This window comes from Trachemys scripta, unplaced genomic scaffold, assembly GCF_013100865.1.
Source record: "Trachemys scripta elegans isolate TJP31775 unplaced genomic scaffold, CAS_Tse_1.0 scaffold_106, whole genome shotgun sequence".
In the NCBI taxonomy this organism is placed as follows: Eukaryota; Metazoa; Chordata; order Testudines; family Emydidae; genus Trachemys; species Trachemys scripta.
The window spans coordinates 19,819-36,994 of NW_023260480.1; the positions used below are offsets into that span (position 1 = coordinate 19,819).

Here is a 17,176-nt window from a genome sequence, read left to right on the forward strand (position 1 = left end):
TCCGTGTCCCTGGGTGGAGGGGAGCTCCCAGGGAAACCACAGCCCTGGTCTCCCCCCAGCTCTGCCGGTGCCCCTCACTCCCGACCCTCACTCCCGACCCGCAGCTCCTGCCAGCCCAGCCCTGCCCACAGGGACCAGCAGCTCCCCCTGGTGTTTTGATCCACTCCCAGCACCCACCTCCCAGGCCAGCCTGGTCCTCCCTGGTCCCGGCTGCCAGGTGGGGGGACCCAGGTCCATTGTACCTGGAGCCAGGACAGGGCACAGAGGGGCTGCAGCTGGGAGCCAGCAGGGGCCTGCCCCCCGTGTGAGCTGCGCAGCCATGGGGTGCGGGGGGGGTGGGTTATCCTTCACCCCCCCATGCCATTACTCACCCCCAGCAGCACCAGGGGGCAGGCCCCACTGCTCCAGTCTGGGGCAGGGGGTATCCCATACTGTCCCCACAGGGGTCCCAGCTGAGCTGTGACCAGCTCTGGCCAGGGGTCAGCGCCACACGTTTGCACTGACCATGCAGCACCCGCTGCAGGCCCCCCGCACAGCCAGACTGCGGTGCTGAGCGGGAGGGACGAGGCCAGAGCCCGGGCAGAGGGGGCTGCACGCCCTCAGCAGCAGCACGGGCTCTGGAGGCCGGGGGTGGGGTTTACCCTAGCGGCTGGGGCTCAGCGGGTGTCTATCCTGTACCCTCACAGTCAGCATGTTGGTGACTCTGGCCTGGGGGAGAGATCTTAGGCCCCTCCCTTCCCAGCACTGGCCCAGCTCCTTGCAGCCTTTGCCCTGGGAGGCACAGGGGAGTATTTATCCCCCAGGGACCCGCTCCCACACTGGGCGCAGGGGGTGTCTCTTTAGCCCCCCCATGCCCGGGGGGGGACATTTACTCCGCCATAGTCACCCCACTCCTTTGCGAGCACTGTCCCCAGGCCCTTGGGGGGAGGGGTGTCTCACACTCCTTTGGCGCTGGGGTGGCCGCTCCTGGGGGCAAGGCCAGTGCGGGGTGTGTGATGATCCAGACCCCAGGGCACAGAAGAGACGGAGCCACTGCTACTGCAGTCGAGCTTTTCTTTCCCTCTTTTTCTTTAAAAGGTGAACGAGGTTCGTACAAACACCAAAAAAATGAACAAAAAACCAACAAACGGACCCCGGCCAACTAAAAACCAGACACAGCAGAGTCACGGGGCTGGGGTGGGGTAGGGTCCAGGGCTGGGTCGGGGGAGGATAGTCTAACTACTCCACAGTAGAAAAATAATTTTCAAAGGGGGCAAGGAGGGTGCGCTGTGGAGGGCGGGGGGCACTGCTGTGCGGGGTGAGACCGGGCAGGGAGGAGAGAACAGATGGGGGCAGCGCACAGGTTGGGGGACATACGAGGGGACAGACATATATAGTATCTTCTCTTTAATTTACTGGGGGGTCCGTAAGGTGCAGCCAGTCGAACGTAGGGTGTCGGGGCCTGGCCCGTAGCCCTAGACTGGCTCTGGGAGGTGTATAAATATGTTGCTTTGGGGTGGGAGGAGGAGGACAGGGCCAGAAGGGGGCTGAACGCCCTGGGGTCAGAGGTCACACTGGGGGATGCATGAGAATACATTCGGAGACCCGATACATTCAGTGACAGCGTGCGGAGCCGGGGGGAAGGGGGGGAGAGGGACAGACCCCCTGGCCTTGAGAAGACCAGTCCCTTACTCCCCGTAGCGCTCTAGAAGCCCTGCCCTGTAGTGTTTCGGTGCCCAGCCCCTCTGCCAATGGGGGGGCAACGTACCTTCATGCCCCAATGGGCTCTGTACCGCTGAGGCCAACCTTGCGGGGAGGGGAGAGGCTCAATGATCACATGTAAGGTGGGAGGTTGGGAAGCTGATTCAAGGGGGCTGGCCCCCCTCTCACGGGGCCCGGGGGCATACAGTGGGGCTGGGGCTCCCTTGAGGCAGGGCCCCGGGGGTGCTCAGTGGGGCTGCCCCACCCCCAACGTGGCTCAGACGAAGGAGTACTGGTTGTTGACGGCCCGGGCATGGCCCGTGTCTCCCTCTGGCTCCTCAGCCTGGAGCTGCAGGAACCTCCCCGTGGCCCCGTCCTCCGGGTCCCCTGTGGTGCCCCCTTCCTCCTCCTCCTCCGGCAGGGAGAGGTTGCCGGGGGCTGGGGCTTCGGGGACGAGCCAAGGGGGCTGCAGGGGCCCCTCCTCCAGAGCTGCGTGCCAGGATGGGGGCTGGGGGGGCCGGCTATGGGAGGTGCTCGGCTCTGTGGAGACAGACAGACAGACAGACGGGGTCAGGTGTTAGCTGATGCCCTTGACACTGAAACCCCAGCCCCCACCCCCCCGATCAAACCAGGGTGACAGCCCCCCACTCCCCACATCAGGGACAGGGCCACACAGGAGGCCGTGAGGGCCAGCCTGACAGACCTAGGACCCCTCTCCCCTAGCAGCTGCTGCCCCCCAACATCTGTAACAGCCCCCTGCCCGCGGGAGCTCTGGGGAATAGGGGTGAGCAGCGGCAGCTCACAGACACGCCCCCACCCCCCATGGATGGCATGATGGGCCATGGCGCACACAACAGACACTCACTCCCTCGGGGCCAGGCCCCCCGGCGCGGCTCACACTTACAAACAGTCATTCGCGCCGATGGAGACGAGGCCGGGCGAGTCAGGGCTGCGCTGGGTCGGCTCACAGGCGGCGGCTCGGCTGCCCGCCCTGTCCCTGCCTGCAGGGGTGGGGGGCACGAGGGGGGGAAGACAGAGACGCCCGTCAGATACGGGGACAGACAGATGGATGTGCGGGGGGACAGACGGGGACAGCCGCCCGGCCTGGGGGGACAGACAAAGCACAGACGGATGGACAGTCATAGGACAGGACAACTGCCAAATAGGGCTTGAACGACCCGCTCTCCTAACACAACTGCGCCCTCCCTTCCCCCCCGATGGACCCATGCCCGCCTTCCCCAAGCACCTCCCTCCCTCCCGAACCATACACACACTGCGCCCACATCCTTCCCCACCAAGCCGTATGCACGCCACACCCACCTCCATCCCCCACCCCCAGCTGGACCCACACACTCCCCCCCGATCCCCGAGCCAGACGCATGAGCCCACCTCCCTCTGCCCCCCTGGACACATGCACCTACCTCCCTGAGCCAGACACAGGCGATGCCCGTCTCCCCTCCCCCCCCCCGCCCTGCTGAGCCAGATACACACCCACCTCCCTCCACACATTCCCCCAGCCCCAGATAGACACAAGCCCTCCCCCACAACCACATGCATGCTTCCTCTTCCAGGCAGCAAGACTCAAACACATTCCCCCAAGCCAGATGGGGAACAACCAGCCTGGGCTTGGAAATGCCCCTCCCCTGACAGACACTCTCCAGACAGCCGGATGGGAACCCCCACGGCACGGAGACCCAGCCTCGCAGACAGACAGACAGACAGAGAGGGAACAGCCAGCCCCATGGCTCCCCTCCCCCCCCAGAGCCCACGGGGGAGCAGGCGGACAGGGAGCCTCCAGCCACACCTCCTCCAGCCAGTTATGAATGAGCTGTGAGCCTCCAATGGAACTGCAGCTGATGTGCCCTTCCGGGCGCCCGGCACACCCACCCCACAGTGCCCTGGGGCTGCCGCCCCCCACTCCTGGTGCAGCAGGGCCCCCCGCCACGCTCTCACCATGCAGCCGCTGCGAGGCCACCACATAGCTAACCAGGGTGACGTCGCTGGAGCCGCCTGACTCCAGCGGGATGGGGTGCACTCGGAAGTGCTCCAGCATGTCAAAGATGGTCTGGAACCAGAGGTGCTGCACGCGGCACTGCCCATCCTCGTTCAGCGACAGGCGCAGGTGCTGGCGGGGGGAAGGGGAGAAGCGGGTCAGACCACGGCCACAGGCTCCACGGCCCCAGGGCTCCTGGCCCTTCTCTGGGATGGGTCCACGGGCTCGGGCACTCACCTTGGCCTTGCCCTGGAAATTGAAGGTCAGCACGTACTCCCCACGCCGGGTCTCACTCTGTCGCACCAGGAAGACACCATGGCTGCTGGGGCCGCCAGCCAGGACCAGCTGGGCAGCCTTCAGCCGGGACAAGGTGCCGTGGAACCAGGGGTACTCGGAGAGGGGGTGCTCTGGGTCGCCCCCCCCGGGGTCCGGCTCCCCCTGGAACAGGAACGAGCCTGACACGGGAAAGGGGAGTGAAACAGCACACGGGGGGCACGGCTCCCCGCTCAGTCCCCGTCCCCTTCTCCCGACCTGCTCCCCACTCGGCCCCGTCCCTGGCACATTCTCCCGACCTGCTCCCCCCCCCCCCCAATCCCTGGCCCACCAGCCCCAGTACCCCCCCCCAGCATGCCCCTCCTACAGACCTGGTATCCCCAGCCCCCCAAGCACACCCACCACCAGAGACCTCCCCCTCATCCCACACCCCCTTCCCAATTACACCTTTGCTTCCCACAAAATCTCTTTTCCACTCTGGGTCCCACTCCTGACACACACCTCCTGGAAACCCCCCCATCTCTGGCTACATGGTCCCCCCGAACTCATTACTCCTCCCCCAGTATCCCCGCATGGACTCCCCTGCTCCGTACCTGTGGCGTCAGGAGTGTCGGGGAAGGGCGTGTGCAGCAGGCCAGGGGGGTACGGACCCTGCAGCCGCTCAGCTGCCTCATCGATGGGGACCCGGGGGGGGCAGCTCCGGAGGCAGCAGCTCCATGGAGTTGAAGTGGGAAGCAGCAATGGAGATGGAGCTGGGGGAGATGGAAGCCGAGGGGCGCTCGGACAGACCCCCATACGCACCTGGGGGGACAGATGCAAATGAAGTTACCAATCCCCACAGAGCTGGGGGCGCTGGGACAGACCCAGTTCAGGGTTGGCTCATGCTGAGGCCATCCCATGCTGTGTGGCTCATGCTCCCTCCTCAGCAGGTCCAGCTGGTCTGGTTTTCTCTGAAAGCACCCAATTCCTGAACGCAGTGTGATCCCGTGGCGGGCAGTTCCACTGGCCCAGGGCAGCACATTCTCTGGATCCACCATTCCCCATGTACCCATCTCAGCTCCCTCTTCTCTCCGTTATTGTCTACCGTGTCTCCTCTCTCTAGTCACTGCCACCCCTGCAGACCCCACCCCTGAATAAGACACCCTCAGCCCATGGCTGCTTCGAGATCCCCTGGGCCCAGGGGGTAACACTTTCTGCATCACCTCCCAGCCACAGGGAAGCCCATGCCAGCTTTGGCTGTGCTGGGTCACTGCACCCAGAAGCAGTGGATGGAAGAGGAGTCAGGAGCCAAGTGTGAAAAGGAGGAACCAGGCTGGGGAGAAGGGAGCTGGGGATGGAGAGACAGGCTATGTGTCTAGCGTGGCAGGTGTAGGGGAGAAGATGGCTGAAGGAGCTGGTCTAGAGGAAGGGCTGGGGGGGGACCAAGTATAGGGGGGCTGGGACCGGGGGGGGGGGGGGAGAAGAGTGGGGTTTGGGGACCAGTTATGGAGTTAGGGTGCTGGTATGGCAGGTTGTCACAAAGTGACAATTTTTTGTAACATTTTATACAGGTTGGTGTGTGTGCACCAGAGTTTCCCTCCTGTGCTGCATTGTTGCTCAGAGGGGAGAACAGGTCTGTGTGCTCTCACCAGGCTAGGACACAGGTGTGGGAGTCGCCTAGTTGTCTGGACCCTTAGATCCCATATCAGTGGAGCTCTTCAGAAGACAATGACAAATCCAATACCTAGCAACCAACAACCCAGAGACATACCGATTTCCCTGCTGTGACACCCTGTACTCCATGGTCACCACTTTTATATGGCTGCGATCTATTTGGTACAAAGTGTGCCTTGTGAGGTATCATTTGAAAACTCAATCTGCTGAACATCACAGCCCCGTTGAAATGTGTGTAACAACACTTCATGTCAAATTATGAGGTTTTACTGTATGATTGTTAGTGAAATATGTTGTGATTCTGCATAACCCCATAAGCCAATTTCTCAGAGACAAAGCCATGCCAGCTAGGGGCTAAAAGATCACTGCCTGCTTAATCAGCGATTCACCAGCAGGGGACTTGCAAACAGGAAATTTACAATTCACCTGAGCTGATCTACACCATGGAACCGCGGGCCCTATGACCCAGCAAGGGCTTGTCCAGCACAGAAGGCTTGGGGTGTCAAAGAGGGGGAAACGCCTCTAGCCACCTCTCCTCTCCTCCTACATCAATGAAGACCTGCAGGGTATTGAACTAAGGGGAGTAGTCCCAGGCTGAAAGGAGAGAGAGCCTATGAACTGAGAATTACCGGCAGCATCTGGTGTGGAGAGAATGATGTTTGCTTCAAATCTTATTGAGCTTGGTAAAGTTTAGGAATTAGCTAGTGGTTTTATCTTTTTCTTTTGTAACCAATTCTGACTTTTATGCCTTTTCCCTTATCACTTAACTGGGTCTTTCTCCAGATAATAAACTCTGTTTACTGTTTTCTCTAAACCAGCTGGTTCAATTGAAGTGTTTAAGAAACCTCGACTTGAGACAACAAAGGCTGGTGCATGAACGTTACCCTTTGTTGGGATGTTCAACTGTCTATGAGCTTGTATTGTCCAGTGGGCTACTGAGCAGTGTAAGACGCACATTACGGGGGGGCCAGAGCTGGAACAGGGGATATGCGGGTGCCACCCTGTGTCGACTCATGGCTGGCTGGGAGAGCTTCATGTAAACATCTGCGAGTGGCTGCCCATGCTAGGGGCTGCGCGTGAGCAGTGTCCAAGGCACCAGGCTGGAGAGCTAAGGGGACACGGCAGTCCGGTCAAGGGAATGCCAAACCCACCTCTTAGCAGGGGTCTGAGCTGCATCTCCCCAGCTTGGGGGAAAAGGACTGGGGGGAGGGGGAAGGGAGGGGAAGTACCCTGACTGCCTCCAGCAGACCACAACCTGGGAGCCTGACAAAGAAGATCAAACAGACAGGGAGAGAGCCTTCCCCAAGGGACTCCCCACAGCCTGGGGGGGCTCTGGGCTGAGCAGAACGGACTGGGCTGTAACCTGCACCCCTCTGCGCTACCCTAAGGGCTCCCTGTGCCGTGGCCAGCTAACACACCCGACTGCACGCCAGCGCTATGGGGCTGTCCCTGCCACACTGGGCGAGGGGCACCGTCCCGGCAGTGTGGGCACGTCTCTGCCAGGGTCTGGGTTAGCGGGACTCGCTGGGCAGAGCTGGGGGAAGCAGGAGGCTGCAGCCCAGAGGTCCAGTCTAAGCAGGCAGTGAAGCCACATGGCTTATCCAGGAAGAAGAGAGACCCCAGGGGGTCTGGCTCACTGAACAGGTCCTCTGAGAGACTGTTCCAAAGCTGTGGCCATAGCACCGACCCTGCGGCTTTGGGACAGAGCCGGAGGGGGCTGGGAGCATGCCATCCATCTATGGTATGGGAGGAGGCAGGGCTTGGGAAGGGGGCTGGCTACAGGCCCCTGGTAAATGGGGATGCAGGGCAGGGGGGCCAGCTACGGGGTGCTGGTTTGGGGGGAGAAGAGGCAGGCCTGGGGAGGGTACGGGGTAGAGAGGTTGGGGATTTGGTTACGGGGGAAGATGGCTTGGGGGGGGGGTGCGGGGGGCTGGCAGGACCGGGGGTCTCTGCTGACACTCACCCTGGGAGAGCTGCTCGTTGCTCTCGCTGGGCAGCAGGGGTAGCTCCCGGCTTGGCATGCTCTCCGAGTGGTTGAGGCAGGGAAGGTCTGTGCTGTCCGTGTTCTCCCTGCAGGGACACCGGCATGATTCACAGGTGAAGGACACCCCCACCCAGGGGGATGCTGCCTGGCTCCCCCTCCTAGGAACAGGGATCTGGACCCTGCACTGAGCGCAGGCCCGGAGAAGGAAGCCAGGGCAATGCAGGGGGTGGAGGAGTTGGTGGCACAGGGGGATCCCACAGCAAGGCGAAGGGGACCCGGAGCCCTGTTGCCGTGATGGGGAGATGTCAGAGCTGGGGTTGCGGCCGGACGCTGGCTCACTCACCCCGGGCTCATGCAGTCCTGGATGTCGGCCAGCCACGACCTCATCTGCAGCGAATCGACCGTCTCCAGGATGTACTCGAGAGAGTTCTCCATCTGCCAGGTACACCGGGTCAGCACCAGTGCCCCGGGCACCCCCTTCCCAGTCCCTCATGGTGCTCCTCCCTCCACCCCTCCAGCATCTCAATCCCCCAGCCCTATGGCACCCCTCTTCTGCCACTCCAGCCTCAGGTGCTCCCACCCCCCTCCTCCCCTCCCCCACCAGCACGGCACCCCCAGGACATCTTCCAGAACTCCTCCTGCACATGCCTGTGGGGCCACCCCCAACCTCCCAGAACCCAATTACACCCCTCCCCCACAGAACATCTCCACAGCCTGGCCCCACAGCTGGGGCTTCCTGCTCAGACCCTTAGCACTGGGGGATGATCCCCTCCTCCCTGCTCCCCCCCCCCGGTGGGGGGTGTGTGTCACAGCCCTCAGATGGTTCCACCTGCTCCACCCCAGCCCCGTGCTTAATCCACGACAGCAGTGGTGCAAGGAAGGGGTGTGGCTGATTCCCCCCCCCGTGAGCAATTCCCCCCACAGCGCCTCCCAGTCCCCCGCACCCACCTTTAAGACAAAGGTGTTTTCCTTGTCAGGCATCTCCAGCGGCGTGGTGGTGCGCACATCTGTCACCGCTGAGCAGAGGATGCTGACCCGGGCCTTGGTGGACTGAGGGCAGGTGAGAGACAGCAAGGTAAGATGGGACCCGCAATCAACCCAGCCCTGGGCCGGGCCATTCATCCCCTCCCCACACAGGGCTGTGTCAGGCCAAGTGTGATGGGACAGGAGTCATTACTGACCTGTTACACTGAGGGTGCAGCCCAGGGAAGGGACTTTGCCAAGATTGCACAGCCAGATCAGGAACCCAGGAGTCCAACCTGACTCTCCTACCCCCGCTCTACCCCGGTGGTTCTCAAACAGGGGTATGTGTACCTCTGGGGATACGCAGAGTTCTTCCAGAGGGTACATCAACTCATCTAGACATTTGCCTAATTTTACAACAGCTACAGAAAAAGCACTAGCGAAGTCAATACAAACTAGGGCTGTCAATTAATTGCAGTTAATTCAAGTGATTAACTCAAAACAAATTAAACAAACAAATTAATTGTGATTAATCACAGTTTTAATTGCACTAAATAAAGAATAATAGAATACCAATTTACATTTATTATAAATACTTTTGGATGTTTTTCTACCTTTTCAAATAAATTGATTTTGATTACAACACAGAACACAAAGCGTACACTGCTCACTTTAAATATTTTATTACAAATATTTGCACTGTAAAAAAACAAAATAAATAGTATTTTTAATTCATCTCATACAAGTACTGTAGTGCAATCTCTTTATCGTGAAAGTGCAACTGATAAATGTAGATTCTGACATAACTGCACTCAAACACAAAATAGTGTAAAACTCCAGAGCAAGTCCACTCAGTCCTACTTCTTGTTCAGTCAATCGCTAAGACAAACAAGTTTGTTTACATTTACCGGAGATGCTGCCCGCTTCTGATTTACGTCACCAGACAGTGAGAAGAAGGCATTCAGATGGCACTTTTGTAGCTGGCATTGCAAGGTATTTACATGCCAGATATGCTAAACGTTCATACGCCCCTTCATGAACCATTCCAGAAGACATGCTTCCATGCTGACGACGCTCGTTCAAAAAATAACGCATTAATTAAATTTGTGACTGAGCTCCTTGAGGGAGAATTGTATGTCTCCTGCTCTGTGGTTTTACCTGTGTTCTGCCAGATATTTAATGTTATAGCAGTCTTGGATGATGACCCAGCACGTTGTTTGTTTTAAGAACACTTTCACTGCAGATTTGACAAAATGCAGAGAAGGTCCCAATGTGAGATTTCTAAAGACAGCTGCAGCACTTGACACAAGGTTTAAGAGCCTGAAGTGCCTTCCAAAATCTGAGAGGGACGAGGTGTGGTGCTTGCTTTCAGAAGTCTTAAAAGAGCAACACTCCGATTTGGAAACTACAGAACTTGAACCACCCCCCCAAAAATCATCCTTCTGTTGGTGGCATCTGACTCAGATGATGAAAATGAACGTGTGTTGGTCTGCACTGCTTTGGATCATTATCAAGCAAAACCCGTCATCAGCATGGAAGCATGTTCTCTGGAATGATGGCCGAAGCATGAAGGGGCATACGAATGTTTAGCATACCTAGCATGTAAATACCTTGCAACGCCAGCAACAACAGTGCCATGAGAACACCTGTTCTCACTTTTACGTGACTGTAAATAAGAAGTGGGCAGCAGTATCTCCTGTGAATGTAAATAAACTTGTTTCTCTTAGCAATTGGCTGAACAAGAAGTAGTGAACTTGTAGGCTCTAAAGTTTTACATTGCTTTCATTTTGAGTGCAGTTATGTAAAAAAACCAAACCAAAACCAAAACATTCTACATTCATAAGTTGCCCTTTCATGATAAAGAGATAGCACTACAGGACTTGTATGAGCTGAACTGAAAAATACTCTCTCTCTCTTGTTTTTTTTTTTTTTTTTTTACAGTGCAAATATTTGTAATAAAATATAATATAAAGTGAGCAGTGTAAACTTTGTATTCTCTGTTGTAATTGAAATCAATATATTTGAAAATGTAGAAAACATCCAAAAATATTTAAATGGTATTCTATGATTGTTTAGCAGTGCAATTAAAATGGTAATTAATCACGATTAAATTTTAATCTCATGATTACTCGCAATTTTTTTAATCATTTGACAGCCCTAGTACAAACTAAAATTTCATACAGCCAATGATGTGTTTATACTGCTCTATGCACTATACATTGAAATGTAAGTACAACATTTATATGAGCCCAGTAGTTTTTAAGAGAGATAAAACTTGGGGTACACAAGACAAATCAGACTCCTGAAAAGGGTACAGTAGTCTGGAAAGGTTAAGATCCACTGCTGTACCCCGCTAAACCCCCACTCTCCTCCCAAAGCCAGGCAAGGTACCCAGAAGCCTGTCTCCAGAACACCTTTCATTCCACCTCGTCTCTCACAATATGTACAGCTCTAGCAATGCTCCTTAATCCTGAACCGCAGCTCTCTGCCACCCTGGACCTGAGGCTCCCCCGGCCAATCCCTACTAGCAGCCCCCCCATGAAGAATCCCATCAGGTGGGGGGCTGCCCCCCAGGATGGGACACAACTCCCACTGCCTCTCACCTTGGGGGGGATGTAGAACTCCAGCAGGTAGCCCTCGCCCTCTCCCTTGCCTGCCTTCCGCAGCAGCAGCCGGCATTTCTGCCATCGGGCCCGGCTACCACCCCCCCCTCCGCTGTCATCGGCCACGATATAATTGAGTAGCCCCTCCCGGCGCACACTGGACAGTTCCACTTTGGGGGCAGGCGTCTTGCTGAGCCGCAGCCTCTCAAACTTGTGTGTCCAGCGCTCGGTGGGCAAGGAGTCCGCGGCCCCACCCCCTGAGGAGTTGGAATTGGTGTTGGCCCCGCCAGCCTCCTCCTCGGTGGGGGACTCGGCTGAGCTCTTCCACTGCAGGATGCCTCGCATGCTGCCCCGCACACTGCGGCTGACGTTGCGCAGGGAGAAACGCTTCTTGAGCTTAGGCTTCGTGCTGGCAGTCGCGGCAGAGGCGGAGACGTCCTCAGAGCTACGAGACTGGCTGCTGGACAACCCCGAGGCCAGGCCGGGCTGTGGCTCCACCGGAGAGGCCACCGAGGAGTCGCTGCAGGTCTCGGAGAGGTCGCGGGTGGAGGAGGAGGAGGCGCCCCCAGGGCAATGGTGGGCACCAGTGAAGGGAGCGATGTCGCAGCGGGGGGGTGAGTCGCCGGCACAGGCCCGGCTCACCTCGGCCTCGAAGTGCTCCACGAAGTGCTCCGCAAAGCGGCGGGAGAAGGCAGCCTCAGCCCCTGGTGCTGCAAACTGGGGGTTCTCGCTCAGGAAAGCGCGGAAACGCCGTGCGAAGTCCAGGGCGGCTGCCCGGGCATGGGCCTCGCAGAAATCCCGCCAGCCGGGCGAGGGCAGCGGTGCTGCCGCCGCCTCCACCACCCCCGGTGGCGCCACGCTGCCGTTCATGCTGCTGCCACTGTCCAGGAGACAGGGGCCCCAGGAGGGGCTGGGCGCCAGGATCCTGACCACCAGGAGGCTGCTGCTGCTGCTACTGTCGTGCTCACCTGGGAGAGTGGGGGAGACAGAGAGTGAGAAGACAAGCAGGAAATGTAGCGCTGTGGGGTGACCCCAGAGGCCAGGGGAGCAGAGCTCCATAGGGGGACTTTGGGGGGGGCACCAGGAAGCGATGGGTAAAGGGGGCACAGCTCCAGAGTGAGAGAAGAAATAGCCCCAGGACACACCACATGGCCGGGAAGCTAAGCAAAGGTGACAGAAGATCCTGTGGGGGTGGAACTCTAGGGTGGGAAGAGGGCACAGCACAGAGACCTCAGGGTGGTGGATGGGAAGGGGCTGGAGAGAGCCCCTAGAGATACCCTGGGGAGCATGGTGCTGGGCTGTGGGAGTATGTGGGAGGGCACTGCACCCAGGCCACTGCACCAAGGGGGCATGAACCCCAGGAAGGGAAGATGGGCTGGAGGATTCCCCTGGGAAGAAGGGGCAATGAAGTGCCTAGGGGAGTTGCTGGGGAGATGTCCAGGTGGCAAGAGGGAGAAGGTGGCTCCAGGGTGTAACACTGGAGAGGATTGGGGGAGACAGCACCGTGGGAAGGAAAAAGGCTGAGGGGAACGACCATTCTGCCTCCCCCTTTCCCCTTACTCCCAGGCTTAGCCTCCTTCTCAGTGCCCCTCAGTTGCCCCAAACCTCCTTCCTTCAAGCTCCTGCCCCAGCCAGATCCCCACCCCCAGCCAGGCCCCCACCCCCAGCGCCCCTTAATCCCCCCAAACCTCCTTCCTCTGGGCTCCTGCCCCAGCCAGGTCCCCAGCTCCAGTGTTTTCCCTGGGAATTGAAATTAAGTGGGGGTGTTCAAATTTACAGGGGACTGAGGGCGGATGAGAGGTTAGACTGTGAGGGTGAAGGTGGGCTGTATGGCACCATAGTAAAAACTGAAAAATGTTTCACAACCATTTTATTAGATTTAACTCATGTTTTAAAATCATCATACAAATTAAAGTTGGCTACTCAAGCCTGCTATGAAGCACGACTTCTACATCCTTCTTGGTTTCTTCTTGTAATTTTGCACAACTCTGTTAATGAACTTCTCAAATGTACTGCATTCATTTTTTGGTGGCTTCTCATGTGTCCGGTACTTCCAGTCCTTCAGGATATGCTCATGATTATGCAGAAGGCAACTCCTTTCAGAACACAAACGTCTATTCAACGAGGAAAAAGAACACTCAACTGTAGCTGTTGAGACTGGGAGTAGCAAGAGATGTATTCCTACTTTTTTCATCCCAGGAAACATAGCACAAAGATCAGGTCAAGCCACGAGTGATGAAAAAGAAAAAGTTGAAGTCAAATCTTTGTCCGTTCATCGTATGATATTCCACTCTGTGTTCAAATTCTTTGCTCTGTCCTGATCACATGGCAGCCCCATTGTTGGTAGTGTCTCACTTCACTTAACAGTCGGTGTTTTATAAGACAGGCATCTGTAAAAGCTACGTGGAGGTTGAGTAGAATCCAGAAGTCGCTGTTGTAGATTTGTAAGAATCAAGTCTGTGTACTTTTTCAGCTGTCTTAACAAACACTTCTTGTCTTCTTCACTTAAGGATTCAATATAAGTGCCTTCATTAGTCAACTTCTTGATTGAAGTCTTTGCTTCTTCCAGTACATTTTCAATGGCTCTCTCTTTGATTGATCCAAGCGTAGCATCTATTGCTGGACAGAGATCTACTATGCCTGGATGGCATTGTTTAATGACCCAAGTCGTTTCAACAGTAGACTTAAGAGAGAGAGAATGGTGATAGTCTTCTGTAAACTTAGTAGCAAAAGTTGTCCACCAGCCTCACTACTTAGATCTGTCCTATCTCGGTAGATACTTTCCAAAGCCAGTAATAATGGTTGCAGTAATTTTAAGACAACAGCCAAGGATCACTCATGAGAAAGCCAGAGGGTTTTCCCAGGTTGGACTAATTTGAACTTCAGTCACATTGTATCTTATATTTTTTTCCAAGACATTCAATCCTTCTGGACTCTTGCTGGGGGGGGGGGGGGGGAGAGTATAATGAATACATTAAACTGATGGCTTTTTAAATATCTTTTGAAGATTCTGCACTCATACTAGTGCTAGTTGGAGAAGATGGTCTCTGCATTGTGTATAGGAGAGATTAGGGTTATACTTTTCTTTGAGCAAAGCTTATACTCCACTATGTCTTCCAGAGAAGTTTGCAGCTCCATCAAATGCACAAGCAGCCATCTCTCTGGGGTTCAATTTACAAGCAATTAACTCTTCTAAGACGTGGGTTGTCAGAGATGCAGCAGATGTGTCGTCTATAATCTGAACATCTAGAAATGCAGCTGTTGGCCTGCTACTGACGTGAAAATAATCAAAATGACTTAATAATTGATGCCCATGTGCATCGATTCATTCATCGGCCACATATGCACATTTTCTGAATGCAGTGAGAGTTCTTCACTTTTTCAACTGCTGAACCTTTCACTGCTGCACCACATGCTTCTAACCAGCCAGTTGAGTTTCTTGCAGAAAGATAGCGAACATTTGCTGGTCTTGTTCGGAACCAGTGTCCAACTTCAGGATTAACAACGGAAAACGAATTTAACATTGGACTCCTGTTTGCAGGGTGTGGTATCTCTTGCTTAAATAGAAAGTACGATTGTTGTGACAGCCACATTTGTTCTCAAAACTGTGTTGTGTCTCCAGAATTCTTAAAAGCCTCGTTAAGTTCTTCTAAAATTGGCTTTGATAGTGACTGGCTTACAAGGCTTTCTGCATGTCGACGCAGTCCAGAGGCTTGGCGTTTTGCAGCCTTTTAATGTAGGTTGTCAGCATTGGCTTTGCTGGTCAGTTTGGCAAACCAAGCTCCTCCATTTTTAATATATAAACCCACGGTATGCCCACATCTTGAATACTGCATGCAGTTCTGGTCACCCCATGTCAAAAAAAGATATATTGGAACTGGAAAAGGTACAGAGAAGAACTGAAATGATTAGGGGTATGAAATAGATTCCATATGAGGAGAGATTAATAAGACTGGGACTTTTCAGCTTGGAAAAGAGATGTCTAAGAATGGATATGATAGAGGTCTATAAAATCTTGACTGGTGTGGAGAAAGTGAACAAGAAAGTGTTATTTAGCCCTTCAAATAACACAAGACCTAGGGGTCACCCAATTACATTAATAAGCAGCAGGTTTAAAACAAACAAACACAAGGAAGTATTTCTTCACACAACGCACAGTCAACCTTTCAAACTCTTTGCCAGAGGATGGTGTGAAGGCCAAAACTATAAGAGGGTTCAAAAAAGAACTACGTAAGTTCCTGGAGGACAAGTCCATCAATGGCTATTAGCCAGGATGGGCAGGAATGCAACATCATGTTCTGAGTGTCCCTAGTCTATGCGCACCAGAAGCTGGGAGTGGATGACATGGGATGGATCACTGGATGATTACTTGTTCAGTTCATTCCCTCTGGGGCACCTGGCATCGGACACTGTCAGATGACAGGATACTGGGCTAGATGGACAATTGGTCTGACCCAGTATGACCATTCTTACGTAAAATGAATTATAATATAACAATACAAATGTTTAGTACTAAAATTCCCCAAGATAGTGATCTCTCAAGATAGCAACAATGTGAGATAATTACTTTGGCAAATAATGCATTTTAAAAATCTTGGCCTACTAAGAAATGTATATTTATATTAGTTTCCCAGTCACAAATCTAGCATTTGGGAGCAAAGTCACTAAAACGTAGTCCAACAAACAAATGTTCCTTTAATGTACTCCTCCCTTCTCCCTCCACTGCACCCCACTCATAGCTATTGTCCTTGGTCAGTGGAGACACAGAATTCAGAGGTGCTTTCATGTGAGTTCACCTCCCACCCTGCGGGGGGAGGTTGGGGGGGGAGAAGGCACCTTGTTCTTTCCTCCAGACGCTCGCCACTTGCTCCGGCTGCTCGCTCTGGCTGCTGTTTGTCATGCCACCATTCACTCCACTGCCAACGGCCCTACGCCGTCACCTTCTGCTGCCACCTCCCACTGTGAGCTCTGCGAGTTGGTCCCTTGAGGTTCCACCAGCTCTCAGTGGGGAACCTCACTGCTAGTGCAGCCTGGGCAGGGTCTTCCACAGAAATGCTGTCCTGCAACAAGTCTACGCCCTTAGATTATCAGTGGTCACTTAAAAAACCAAAAGACTATGGAGCCTAATCAGCTCTTTCCTTAAACCAGAGAGAGGGGCAGGTCAAATGGCGCCTGTGACTCTTAGGCAGAGTTGACACCACCAAGCAAAACACCTGTCCCCCACCCTTTCTCTACGCTGGGAACTGGCATCCAACCCCCTGCTTACCGAGTGCAGTTCAGCTGATGGTGAGCAATGCTTAATTTGTAATGAAAAAGGTGCTGGGGTTCCAACAATTAAGTGCCAGGGCTCCAGCAAGTTTTTTACATTAATCATTGATGTGGCAAACCCAGAGATCCTGGGGCTATGAACTGCCAAGTCTAGAGGTGCCAGGGCTGAGGGTAACCCCCTCAATCAGGACAGGCTAAGCGCAGTTCTGTTGCCCTTTACTCCTATAATAACAACATTTAATGACTCCTGCTGTAACCCAACACCAGACAAACTTGATCAGTTGGGCAGCACAGCTCTGTCTGCTGGATACCAAGGCAGAGTGGATGTGTTCATGTAAATACAATCTGGGCCTGAAGCCTTTTTCTCTCCCCAGCTCATCACCAGCTGTCAGAGGGGAGCTCACTCACACCTTGTCTACAAGTCACAATTGGAAATTATTAGGTTGGCCAACGTTGCAGAAACGGATGCGCCGACGCTGTGGTAACAAACTGCAACCAGGTAAGGGAACTGCTCTTTGTCCCCACGTTCCCCACCTGCCAGTCTGGCTCAGGTGACAGGCTGTCACCCTGTGCACGACTGTCACCTGGCTGTCACAGCTGTAACTGGTGTCGGCTGTAACAGGTGTCGCCGGTGTCACCCTGCGCAGGGGTGTCAGGCTGTCGCCGGTGTCACCCTGCGCAGGGGTGTCAGGCTGTCGCCGGTGTCACCCTGCGCAGGGGTGTCAGGCTGTCGCCGGTGTCACCCTGCGCAGGGGTGTC

At 55.0% G+C, this 17,176-nt stretch overlaps 1 protein-coding gene across 1 annotated transcript; it reads right to left on the reverse strand.

Moving 5' to 3' along the window:
- Positions 1-1,050: 1,050 nt before the first annotated feature.
- On the reverse strand, positions 1,051-17,075 carry LOC117870238 (SH2B adapter protein 1-like). Its single transcript, XM_034757330.1, is given in 11 exon segments — positions 1,051-2,220; positions 2,585-2,681; positions 3,634-3,805; positions 3,911-4,128; positions 4,540-4,639; positions 4,641-4,747; positions 7,563-7,669; positions 7,927-8,018; positions 8,532-8,633; positions 11,150-12,117; positions 15,986-17,075. Coding segments are annotated over 11 exon segments (2,046 nt in total). The 5' UTR covers positions 16,050-17,075; the 3' UTR covers positions 1,051-2,201.
- Positions 17,076-17,176: the final 101 nt, after the last annotated feature.